At 39.0% G+C, this 13,056-nt stretch overlaps 1 protein-coding gene across 2 annotated transcripts in view; it reads right to left on the bottom strand.

Moving 5' to 3' along the window:
- The window catches only part of arhgap36 (Rho GTPase activating protein 36), a 106,864-nt gene extending 97,010 nt beyond the window's left edge, over nt 1–9,854 (bottom strand). For both annotated transcript variants that reach the window (XM_056462122.1, XM_056462123.1), the window contains exon 1: nt 9,448–9,854. In XM_056462122.1, coding sequence (XP_056318097.1) covers nt 9,448–9,540 — 93 coding nt within the window. In that variant the 5' untranslated portion in view covers nt 9,541–9,854. The remainder of the gene's footprint in view (nt 1–9,447) is intronic.
- Between the last annotated feature and the right edge of the window lie 3,202 nt (nt 9,855–13,056).

Genomic DNA, 13,056 nt, shown 5'->3' with positions numbered 1-13,056 from the left:
GGGTTCGCATGGACGAGGGGAAGGTCACTGCCGTTGTCTCCTGGCCAAAACCAACAACTATTAAAGAACTCCAAAGATTTCTAGGGTTTGCCAATTTCTATAGACGTTTCATCCACAACTACAGTCTCATTACCGCTCCGCTTACCAACCTACTCAAAAACCAACCCAAGAAACTCTCCTGGCCTCCCGAAGCCGACGCAGCCTTCCAAGCCCTCAAACAAGCCTTCACTCAAGCTCCACTCCTGACTCACCCAGATCCTGAAATCCCGTTCGTGGTCGAGGTAGATGCCTCGACAACTGGAGTAGGAGCCATCCTATCACAACATCATGGTACACCAGCATTACTCCATCCATGCGCCTATTTCTCCAGGAAGCTCAGCCCGGCGGAGAGAAACTATGACATCGGAAATCGGGAGCTATTGGCTATAAAGCTTGCCCTGGAAGAATGGCGACACTGGCTGGAGGGAGCCAAACATCCTTTCCAGGTGATTACAGACCATAAAAATCTCCAGTACCTCAAAGAAGCCAAAAGACTCTGTCCTCGTCAGGCCCGATGGTCCCTGTTCTTCTCCCGATTCCAATTCTCAATATCTTACCGACCTGGGTCAAAGAACATCCGAGCGGACGCACTGTCCCGAATTTATGATCAGCCAGAAATCATGGAGACCCCAGCCAGAATCCTTCCAGAACAGATCACGGTCTGTCCTATCACCTGGTCCGCTCCTACAGTCATCGCCACTCCCGAATCCAGGACTCCGCCGGGCTGTCCCCCCAATCGTCGCTTCATTCCTGAAAACCAACGGGTAGATCTGATCCATTCCACCCATACATCTTTGGGCACAGGGCATCCCGGGACCAACAACACCCTCTCGTTGCTATCCCAACGCTTTTGGTGGCCGCACATGGCGAGGGATGTGAGGAGATACATTCAAGGCTGTAGAGAGTGCGCTATGTCAAAGAGTCCTCGCCATCTACCTGCAGGTAAACTCCATCCCTTGCCCATCTCAAACCGCCCCTGGTCACACCTAGGAGTTGACTTCATGACAGATCTCCCATCATCTGAAGGTAATACCTGCATTTTAGTCATTGTCGACCGATTTTCCAAATTCTGCCGTCTGATTCCCTTGAAAGGTCTGCCCACAGCCCTAGAAACCGCCGAAACCCTATTCAACCATGTCTTCCGATGCTTTGGGTTACCTGAAGACATAGTCTCGGACCGAGGACCCCAGTTCATCTCCAGACTATGGAAAGCCTTCTTCAGACTCCTAGGTGTGACCGTCAGCCTCTCGTCTGGCTATCATCCACAGACCAACGGCCAGACAGAGAGGAAGATCCAAGAAGTGGGGCGGTTCCTCAGAACATTCTGTCACGGTCATCAAAACTCCTGGAGCCAGTTTCTGGGCTGGGCGGAATACGCCCAGAATTCCCTGCGGCAACCTACCACCGGACTTACGCCATTCCAGTGTATTCTGGGCTTCCAACCTCCACTATTTCCCTGGGATGGCGAACCTTCTGATGTCCCCGCAGTGGATTACTGGTTCCGGGAGAGCGAGAGGGTCTGGGACGATGCTCATCACCATCTCCAGAGGGCAGTTCGCAGAGCCAAGGAGGTCTCCGACAAGAGGAGGATTCCAGGTCCTAGCTATGCGCCGGGGCAGAAAGTTTGGCTCTCCACCAGAGACATCCGCTTGCGACTGCCCTCCCGAAAACTTAGTCCCAGATTTGTTGGTCCCTTCACCATCCTGGAGCAGGTCAACCCCGTCACGTTTAAGTTACAGTTACCACCACAATATAGGATCCACCCCACATTCCACGTTTCACTCCTCAAACCCTTTCACGACCCTCTGATTCCCTCCACAGAGCCTGGCCATGAAGAGGAACCTCCTCCCCCACTGATGTCGGAAGTCGGATCCATTTACAAGATCAAGGACCTTCTGCGGTCCCGACGTCGTGGTGGTCAGCTGGAATATCTTGTCGACTGGGAGGGATACGGTCCGGAGGAGAGATCTTGGGTCCCCAGATCAGATATATTAGATCCTGCACTTATGGAAGAGTTCCACTCCAATCACCCCGAGTTTCCAGCACCTCGTGGACGTGGTAGACCACCACGGCGTCGGAGGTATAGGCCCTCAGGAGCGGGCCCTGGGGAGGGGGGTAATGTCACGGATTGGCCAGGCTCGTCCACCAGCATCACGCAAAGATCACCATCACCTGAGTATTAACCACACACAGCTGCACCCAATCACTTAGTCACTATATAAGCACACACCTCACTTCACTCAGTGTCCGGTCTCGTTCCTACGAAGCGGACTCTGAGTGAACACCTCCTGGTAATCACTAGCATTTCAATCTCAGTATATTGTACTTATCTGCTCTCTGTCTCTCCTAGTTTGTCCAGTGTTCCTGGTGTCCTGTCTGCCTTGTGTTTGTCATCAGTCTGTCTTCCCCGCAAGCCCTCTGGTGTGTGCATTCGGTCTCCCTCAGTATCAGTCATCCAGCCTGCCACCAAGGATCATCCAAACAACCAGACTCCACTCACTTCTCCTCCGTTCTCCTTGTGTGCTCAAGTGTTGTAAATAAACATCGTCAATAACTCACTCACCTTCCTTGTCCGTCTGCTTCCCATAACAAATGCATTGCAATATAAATTTACTCCCCAAAAAGTAGTTGCGTTACTTAGTTACTTTTTATGGTAAGTAATATGTTACTTTTGCATTACTTTTTATTACTCTTTATTTTTTAATAGAGAAGCTCCGCAATTAACAATGCACTGTATAAACTTTATTTACCTTCAAAAAACACATCAAAAATAACATTTTAGAATAATGTTGTCTGAGAACTTTCTGACCCCAGAGCTATACATGCAGTATATCCAGATTATTAAAAGTTTAAAGCAATGTGTTCCTCTTTTCCTTTTCTTCGATGCATTTACAATAATAAACACATTCTCTCATAGACTGTGAGATTCATAGTGACTACCTTAATTTTAATTCAACAATTTATTTTTTTTTAAATGCTATTTATTAAATCTAAAAAGTAACTTGCATTACATTTTCAAAAAAGTAACTCAAATATTATTATTATAATTTTTTTTAAGTAATACGTTACTTTACTCATTACTTAGAAAAGTAATATTATTGCGTAACATGTGTTACTTGTAACGCATAGAAGGTTTATCTTGAAGACACAATTCTAGATTCACTAATGTGCGGTTACTGTGACACCAAGGAAGAAAAAAATAGTCCCCTTTCTCTTTATGTTTGTACCACACGCTCATGCATTTTTTTGTCATGTTTATACTCTCTATTTTAAGGGGTCACAAACCGAGAAATCTAAATTCTCTAAATGATCTTCTGACATAAGAGGTCTTTGTACTATAAAAACTTACTTTATGTTCAGAACTCAAAACTTTCTGTTTACCAAAAAACACATTTTGTTAAAGCCAATCGGCCAGAACGACAGATCAAGGCCTGTTTAGCTCCGCTCAACAGTTCACACTGTACTAGGTAAAAAACAAGCAAGAAAAATGTAGATTTGCACAGACAGAATGGTCAAAAATGAATCTAAAGACAGCATGATGCTGTGCAAACCCAAATTGTGGAAAAACAATATTTTTACATTGACTTCTTTCTGATCGCAATATTAGAAAAGAGGGGATGAACTTTATTTTAAAGTACTTTTGTTTTCTTCAGTTTACAGTGAATGCCTTTAAAAAATGCACAATTCAATGCTGGATGAGTCATCAAATGAGAGGTTCACAACAGGATAGAAAATAGCATAGTATTACTTCAAAATTTGGATGTTTTTCTAGATAACACACACTCAAAAAAATATTCAATATCAATCTATTCAATCTACATACATGTGTTAAAAGTGTTAAGTTAACTTAATCAATTTGTGCTGAGACAACATGAATGAATTGTGTGGAACCCTGAATTTTTTACAGTGTAATGCGTTAAGCTCATAGAACAGTAAAAATAATAATGGCAGCTGGAAATTGACCAAAATTCATAGGTTAATGAAATAAAATTAATCAGGTATGGTCGATCTAATAAGTAGACCAGTAAATCAATAAGAGAAGAAGTGTATTTCTTTCATATTTCACTAAAAAGGTTTTAGTGGTCCTTTTTGATGAGCACATTTTAATGACTGTTATTGGTGGACAGTATATTAATGGCAAGCAGTTGTGCTGTTTGCATAATATCTGCTTTTTTTAGTACTTCAACAGAAACTATAAGCAACTATGCTGAAATACTGTAAGTTCATCAGCTTTTTCTAAGCCTAACCTAACAGTCTTCTTATCTACTCTACAAATACTCCAATGAGAGCTAGTTGATATGTAGTTGCAGTTACCCAGTTACCAGAGTGCCTAAAGTGTAAGCATGTGTGATTCAGATTTGAAATAAATGACAGATCTATGAAAACATGTGAGGCACGCTTGCATAAGACAACAACAAGTGCTTACACATCATGTTTGAATAATGAACCTCTCTTGTATCTTGTAAAACTAAACATCCTAATCTAACCCAGGTAGACTTCAACTGTTCAATGCAAGTTTGCATGGTGTTTTGTTTCCGTGCTACTTTTATTGGTTCAAACTGTAAATCAGGACACACAGAGACAATCTAATCCTCTTCTGCCTGGCTCCAGTCCTTCCAACACCCCGATGCAGAGTTTTCCAATGTTCCAGCAAATACTTTACAATTTTGTTTTTCCCCACATAGTCTGTTGGCAATAAGAGCTTTCCAGAACTACCATATCCTAGTTTTTAAAAGTGTTCGGCCACACGCATTAATTACGCTTGACACATCTATAAAGCATTAAGAAGCCAATCATTGATCAAGCACTGACATTAGACATAGATTTGTTTATCTTGACTAACACAGCAGGAATGTGCAGAGCCAGAGAATGACTCTAATCATTATCCAGGAGCGCTTGTACATGAAAGCTGGTGGCCCTGTTTTGTCTCCAGTGACGATAGACCCTTTGCATTTTTTGCTTTTTTCAAATGCAACGCCATAATGTGACTGTTTTGACAGAACAACTAAAGTACGTCATGAGAAATGCTCTGGGACGCAGAGTACAAATGAGCGCAGATGTCTGCACTAATGCTGTTTTTGCACCTGTTGTATTTTGTACTAACGAACGCTGATGGCTATCAACAGACAGCTGACAGCAGGCTGAAAAAGGGGGAACATTCCCTCCACACTCACAGCATATGCTCTTCATTATACTGCACACTGTCCAAGAAGTTGGTCAATCCATCACATCGTTGTACTTTTCCACTATGCACTGTTTTGAAGCAACTTTCAAGACCAGCTTAATGATCAGATCAGCTGCGTGAGTAGTCAAAATTGGCTCATTAGCTCATGACGTCCAATCAGTTTAATAAAATTTGCACTCTTTGGATTGACTTATAAATAGTTGAAGAACCTATTAAATCAACTATTAGAAACAAAGTCTTCATTCTGAATGCATCACACCCTTTAAACTTCATTACAGGTCACTTAGCATAGACCATTTTCAAGGGACAAAGCATGTGACACAATTTGGAGTTAAAGGTTCATAAAGCATCTACATCCTCAGCTGAAACTGTAATTACTTCATGCAAATTTCAAAATATGATAGAATGCAAACCAAAGTAGTGAAACCCTGTCTATGTTGTTTATGTAGGCTTACATTTTACAGTACTGTAAAACTACTCAATAATGTTTTGAGTTACTCAATAAGTTCAAACAATTTGATTTGATATACCAAAATGCCAAATTCACATCTGTCTCATCCGTTATGGCAAGATGTCACATACCACACAAATCTTTTTCCTTATAAATGCATAAAATAAACTAAATAAAATGATTAAATAAAATAAAATAATCTTTGTTTCATAGAGAGCAACTCTTATTCTTTTGATTAGCATAATTTCATTTGAGTTGTGCAGTTTAATTCACAAAATTTCTACAAGGTATGTTAACTGTATACTGTAAACTTGCATGCTTTTATGGTCACATCAATACGGCATGCTTACTTTCATTCATCTAGAATATAAACACATTTACTGATCCCTTTACTAACTCTGTGGTTAGTGGTTCTGAAAAATATTAACGTTCCAATAAAATACTATAACACACTTTAGGACTGCACGAAATTGGAAAAATCTAACATTGCAATATTTTGTAATTCTGTGATATACACTTAGGTCCATAAATATTTGGACATCGACACACTTCTAGCATTATCTAGTACCAACACAATCAATTTGAAATGAAACGAACAAGATGTGCTTTAACTGTAGACTGTCAGCTTTAAGGTGCGGTCACACCGGGCTTTGAGTGTGCGAAATTCTGTCGTGCTGCGCTGCGAAAAGGGGCGGGATTAAACAAGCTTATTAGACATTAAAAAAGCGAGCGATCGCTCCATGTTTTAAATTTCTGTCCAGAGAGGCCCTGTTTTGATCCTCGATTGGTCTCATGCAGCCAAGTGATGCGATTTCGCAGGTTAGAGTTCACCAAGCTTGAACTTTGCACCGCAGCAACATGCGAAGCTTGACGCATGACCCCGCGTTTCCGGTCTGACGCATTCGCATGCGTATGAATGGAAGTCTATGGGAAGAAAAGTCAAGTGTGACCGCACCTTTAGTTTGAGGGTATTTACATTCAAATCAGGTGAACGCTGTAGGAATTACAACAGTTTGCATATGTACTGTACCTCCCACTTGTTAAGGGTCCAAAAGTAATTGGCTTCTAAGCTGTTCTGTGGCCAGGTGTGTGTTATTCTCTCATTATCCCAATTACAATGAGCAGATAAAAGGTCCAGAGATCATTTCAAAAGTGTGCTATTTGCATTTTGTCAACTCTCAAGATGAGATCCAAAGAGCTGTCACTATCAGTCAAGCAAGCCATCATTAGGCTGAAAAAACAAAACAAACCCATCAGAGAGATGGCAAAAACATCAGGCATGGCCAAAACAACTGTTTGGAACATTCTTAAAAAGAAAGAACGCACCAGTGAGCTCAGCAACACCAAAAGACCTTGAAGACCACAGAAAACAACTGTGGTGGACGACCAAAGAATTCTTTCCCTGGTGAAGAAAACACACTTCACAGCAGTTGGCCAGATAATGAACACTCTCCAGGAGATAGGTGTATGTGTGTCAAAGTCAACAATCAAGAGAAGACTACACCAGAGTGAATAGAGGGGGTTCACTATAAGATGTAAACCATTGTTGAGTCTCAGAAACAGGGATGCCAGATTAGAGTTCTAAAAAAGCCTTCACAGTGCTGGAACAACATCCTATGAACAGATCAACTAAGATCTACCTGTACCAGAATGGCGGGAAGAGAAGAGTATGGAGAAGGAAAGGAACTGCTCATGATTCTAGCGTGTGGTGATGTCTCTGCGTTCCAGACTTTAGGCTGTAATTGACTGCAAAGGATTTGCAACCAAGTATTAAAAAGTGAAAGTTTGATTTATGATTATTATTCTGTTCAATTACTTTTGGACCATTAACAAGTGGGAAGCACATATGCAAACTGTTTAATTTCTACAGCGTTCACCTGATTTGGATGTATATACCTTCAAGTTAAAGCTGACAGCCTGCAGTTAAAGCACATATTGTTCGTTTCATTTCAAATTAATTGTGTTGGTGTATAGAGCCAAAAATATTAGAATTATATCAATGTCCAAATATTTATGGACCTGACTGTACGTATTTATTGTGATATGAATAGAATTTCACCAAATGACTTGAATATCTTTATTTGGAAAGAAATGATCATTTAAAATTGATTGGGATGATTCTGTAGGTGAGTGCATCTGCATATAATGTAATAAACACTCTACAAATACAATAAGGAAACAGTGTTTTGCCGTGTAACAGTATTCAGGTACAGTAACTGAATAAAAATAATACATTCAAATGAATCATAAAAATTTATAAAAAATTACAAATGGTAAAATTTCTTATGCCTAAATGTTTTTAAAATCATTATACAGTCACAGGCCTCAAAACATCCCAGCAAGCATTTTATGTTTTTAAAGATGTCTAATAGACATCTAAATAAAGTTGTCTTGGCTAAAACAAGGCTAAATTTGGGCTGTCAGTGAAAATCAATTAGCCATCTAAGAATAGGCCAAAACTAGACTAGTCATTAAATAAACAGAAATGAATGACTACACATATAAACTCTGTCTAATCTGTCTATTTGACCACTAGTCTAGTTTTGGGCTATTCTTAGATGTCTATTAGATTTTCACTGACAGCCCAAGTTTAGCCTTGTTTTAGTACGTTTAGATGTCTATTAGACATATATTAAACACAAAATTGCTTGCTGGGATATGCAAATGATGTATTAAAATACAAAATTAACATTGTATATCCTGCGATGTGACTATTGCAAATGATCACATTGTGATATCCATGCTGAACCGATATATTGTGCAGCACTAATACACATTCTCTGCATATTTAGGTTTAATCAATGTTTCATCAACATATCACCCATCATTCGATTTGCATTAGCAGACAAAATGATGTGCACAAGGGCAAATATATCATACATTTAACTACATACTGAATTCTTTGCTTTGTATGGCCTTTAGGCTTACATTTTAATTGCAAGAAGCTGCATATAATCATGTTTTAAATGGTTCCTAGAAATCAACCAATGCATCAGTGAGCTATAAAGACAATCTAATCTTAATACAAGTCTGCTGACCCCAAAAAGAGTGACACTAATACTGGTTATGCTTTAAATAATTCATGTTGGCTTCAGAAAAAAATTAATATTTTAGAGCAACAACATTTATATAGGTTGCTTGCAACATCGCACATGGTGGAGGCATGTACTAAATAAATAGCCAGGAAAAAGGCATAAAAATAACTTGACACATTTTAAAGCCCCACTTTAGTTTGATGGTCCCTTTTAGACATTCTGCAGAATACATAACCTTGTACAGTACCTACAAGTCATCTGACTCTCATAAGTAGGAGAGATTACACAAAAAAAAATGCTGGGTTCCACACAATTCCTGTCATCCCAACTCAAATCAATGACGTCAACTTAATTGTTTGTACAAATTTAAATGGGTTGAACATAAAACAATTAAGTTGTTCCCCCCAAAAAACTAAGAATTGTGTTGTTTCAACTCATTTTTAATAAGTACTTTAAACAAAAGTCAGTTTTGAGGGTATCAGACAGGGTTATAGGGTTATGGTTGAATAAGTTGACATGCATTGATTAAAAAAAGTAGCTTACTGAACATCTACTAACACTGACTGCTAGCTGACATGTGGTTACTTACATCAAAAAGGATGTCCAAAGGGGACCATCAAAAATAAAGTGACACCTTTATTACACGTAAAGCAGGTCATGTAAACAATCATGTATTTACACAGTCTGTTAAACTCATTTACATACAACTGTACTGTAGGTAATTCCCCTATACTCACCACATAGTAGAACTGCATGTCCTGGCGAACAGGGTCCTCAGGCTGCATGACTACAGATGAGGTTTTATCCGATCCCATGTAGAACAAAACCATACCACTTTCTGAACAGACCTCAGATCAGATTAAATAGGAGAGATCCTGCTTGTTTTCATCAGTCAGGCTGTTGATGGAGGGAGTCAGTCCATCAGTTTGTAGCAGCTCCTGTTTGCAAGAGCTTCAGTGTTTCCTCTGCGTCTGTGTGTATCTGAGAAGTGATAGCAGCTCTTCCTGTGAAAGGGTGCTTTCTGAGAGCGTCTGACTGTGTGCTCTCCGGCTGATAAAATGCGAGTCCTCACACGCAGCTCAGCGCTGTGCTCCTCGACTGTCAACAACAGGAAATGTGCCACAGGCAGCTCAGACTTTGACAAGCTTGCAGCCTCCTCTGACTGAGCACCAGGAAGCACTGGGAATGCATTGGTGTACAGTAGTCAGATCTCACTTATCTTCCCATTCCCTCCTCTTTAGCTGCGCAAGCCATAATCCAAGGTTCAAGTTGGTTCAAGTATGACTCTTTTATCTTAGTGGTAATTGCAGGATGATAACTGAACTTTGCTCTGTGATGTCTTTGATCTGACTGAAAAACTAGAATGGGAAAGAGAGAGTTTATTGCCTTCTCTGGCTTTTTATGGTAAAAACAGATATTATTAGCAAACTTTTTATAATTTATAATAAAAAGGGTCAAAAGAACAAAAAGACATTAACAACAACAATTAATACATTAAATAAGATAAAAATGCAATTTTTTTCTTAAAAAGTTTATGCCTTAAAAGTAAATAGTTGACAGTAACAGATTCCAAATGCACATATAGCACATTTGAAATGAACTCTGGACCTTTTATCTGCTCATTGTAATTAGGATAATGAGGGAATAACACACACCTGGCCATGGAACAGCTGAGAAACCAATTGTCCAATTACTTTTGGACCCTTAACAAGTGGGAGGCACATATGCAAACTGTTGTAATTCCCACAGCGTTCACCTGATTTGGATGTAAATACCCTCAAATTAGAGGCTTTCACTTAGCTTTTTATTTGATTCCAAATACCACCTTTTCAAATTAATCTATCGTGAAACAACATTGTTTAATCAACTTGAATACAAATTGGGGGAGCGGGGTCTGGATGCAGACCTGGTGCAGTTGCAATCTGAGCTGCATGCAATGCTTTTTAATGCACTCACCTAACCCCACCCTTACCCTACCCCTCACAGTGGCGTCACTAGCTCCATTGAGTGCATTGTGTCCAGTGGTGTAAAGTACCAAATTACAAAAACTCAAATTACTGTAATTGAGTCATTTTTTCTTAGAAATTGTACTTTACTAAGTAGTTTTAAAGATGTATACGTTTACTTTTCCTTGAGTCCATTTTTAGTGCTGTATCTGTACTTTTACTCCACTACTTTCCTTCAACCTGCAATCACTACTTTATTTTTTCTTGTCAATGGGGATTAGAAAAATCAGTCCTGTGATTCCTGTCCAATCAAATTGCTGCAAACTCTTTGGAAGCATTAAAAGTGTCCAAGAAGATGTCCAAAATCTTTACACATATTGACCCAGAGACTGTTTGGATGCATGTCACTGATGAGAAGATGACGGATGTTTACTGTATGGTGACCGAAATGGGCTTAAACGCTGAACAGGCACAAGACGTCAACATGATGTCAGATTGATGTTGTACCCTAATGTCGTGGGGACATTGCATTTTGTAAGGAAATGAAAATCGGGTTGACATCAGAACTTAATGTCAGGCCGACGTCAATGTCCTAAACCTAAAATCAACTAAATATCAACGTCTAATGATGTTACAGCTTGCCGTTGTGTGGACGTTACCACTATGACGGCTATCAGACTTTGGATTTTGATTGCCATACCTGATGAATAATTGTCAGTATTTGACGTCAATATGATGTTGGTTTAAGATGTTGGCTCAACGTTGTATTTTGGTCACTTACTAACACAACCTAAAATAGACCAAATATCAACATCATTTGATGTTATTATTGGACATCAAAATAAGATTGTCCTTAGACGCTGACTAGACATTGAATTTTGTAACCTAATAACCTAATCTAACCTAATATTAACGTCTTATGAGACGTTATAAGACGTCTGCTGGGCCTGCTGGGCAATAACTAAATGCACAACAGAATGTTATGTTTACACACATCCACAAATTACATGTAAATACATCAGCTTTTAACAGCGTAATACTCACTAGTCTTAAGTACTTTTGAAAGGTCTTCTTACTCATACTTTGAGTATTATTTACAACAGATTATTTTACTGTACTTGTACATTTTTAGGCAAGTTATGGTACTTTTACTTAAGTATGATTTTTCAGTACTCTTTCCACCATTGATTGTGTCTGACATTGACATCTCAGCTTGCATCATCAAGGCTGCAACCAGATACAATTGAATAGGGGGGTCATGGAGGCTCAATGGTTAGCACTGTCGCTTACAGCAAGAATGTAGCTGGTTTAAGTCCTGGCTGGGCCATTTGTCATTTCTGTGTGGAGTTGTGTGCATGTTCTCCCAGTGTTGGTGTGGGTTTCCTCCGGGTGCTCTGGTTTCACACAGTCCAAAGACATGCACTTTTGGTGAATTGAATAACATAAATTGGTCGTAGTGTATGTGTGTGTGCATGTGAGAGTGTATGGGTGTTTCCGAGTACTGGGTTGCAGCTGGAAGGGCATCTACTGTGTAAAACTTATGCTGGATAAGTTGGCGGTTCATTCCTCTGTGGCGACTGAAATGTAATTTTTTTCTAATACGAGCTTATTTTTTTTTCTCAGGCTCTTGTGTTTATGTTCAGTTATTTCACTTCAAAGGCAACAAGAAAGAACTTATTCATCTCCATAAATTAAATTACTGAACTAGACACAGGAGCCTGAAAAAATGCTCACTTTAGAAAAACATTTAACATGGCACTTAGAGGCCTTTGCATCTGAATTCAGATTGTTTTTTTCTTGTTAGCAGTTCAGTATATTCATATCAGCACAAATGTAAAAGAAATTAACACTTTTATTCAGCAGTAATGCAGTAAATTGACAAAAGTAACATTAATTATTATACGTTTTCTCTCGTCTTCTGGACATTCTAAAAATCCTGAAATAAAATAGGCTAGTTCACCCAAAATTACCTCATTATTTGTTCTCATGTGTTTCTTTCACTTGTTGAACACAAAAGAAGATATTTTGAAGAATAATTTTTGTAGGGACCGATTGAGAAGAAAAACATTACTATGGAAGTTCATATGTCTGACATTTTTCAAAAAGCTTTTTTTTTTAGTTTTCGACAGAAGAAAGAAACTCAAATAGGTTTTGAACAAGTGAAGGGTCTGTAAATAATGGCAGAATTGTCATATTTTGGTGAACTATCCCTTTAAGAGCCCAACATTTTTTCCAAAAATTATATTAAGCACTAAATCAGCACATTAGTACATATTTTTATTGGTGTTTTTCCCTGTTGGTGTTTTATTTATTTATTTATTTATTTATTTATTTATTTATTTATTTATTTATTTATTTATTTATGATATATTAACAGTTTTACATTTAAAATTGTACAAA

This window comes from Danio aesculapii, chromosome 7, assembly GCF_903798145.1.
Source record: "Danio aesculapii chromosome 7, fDanAes4.1, whole genome shotgun sequence".
NCBI lineage: Eukaryota > Metazoa > Chordata > Actinopteri > Cypriniformes > Danionidae > Danio > Danio aesculapii.
This window is presented reverse-complemented; position numbering and strand designations above follow the sequence as displayed.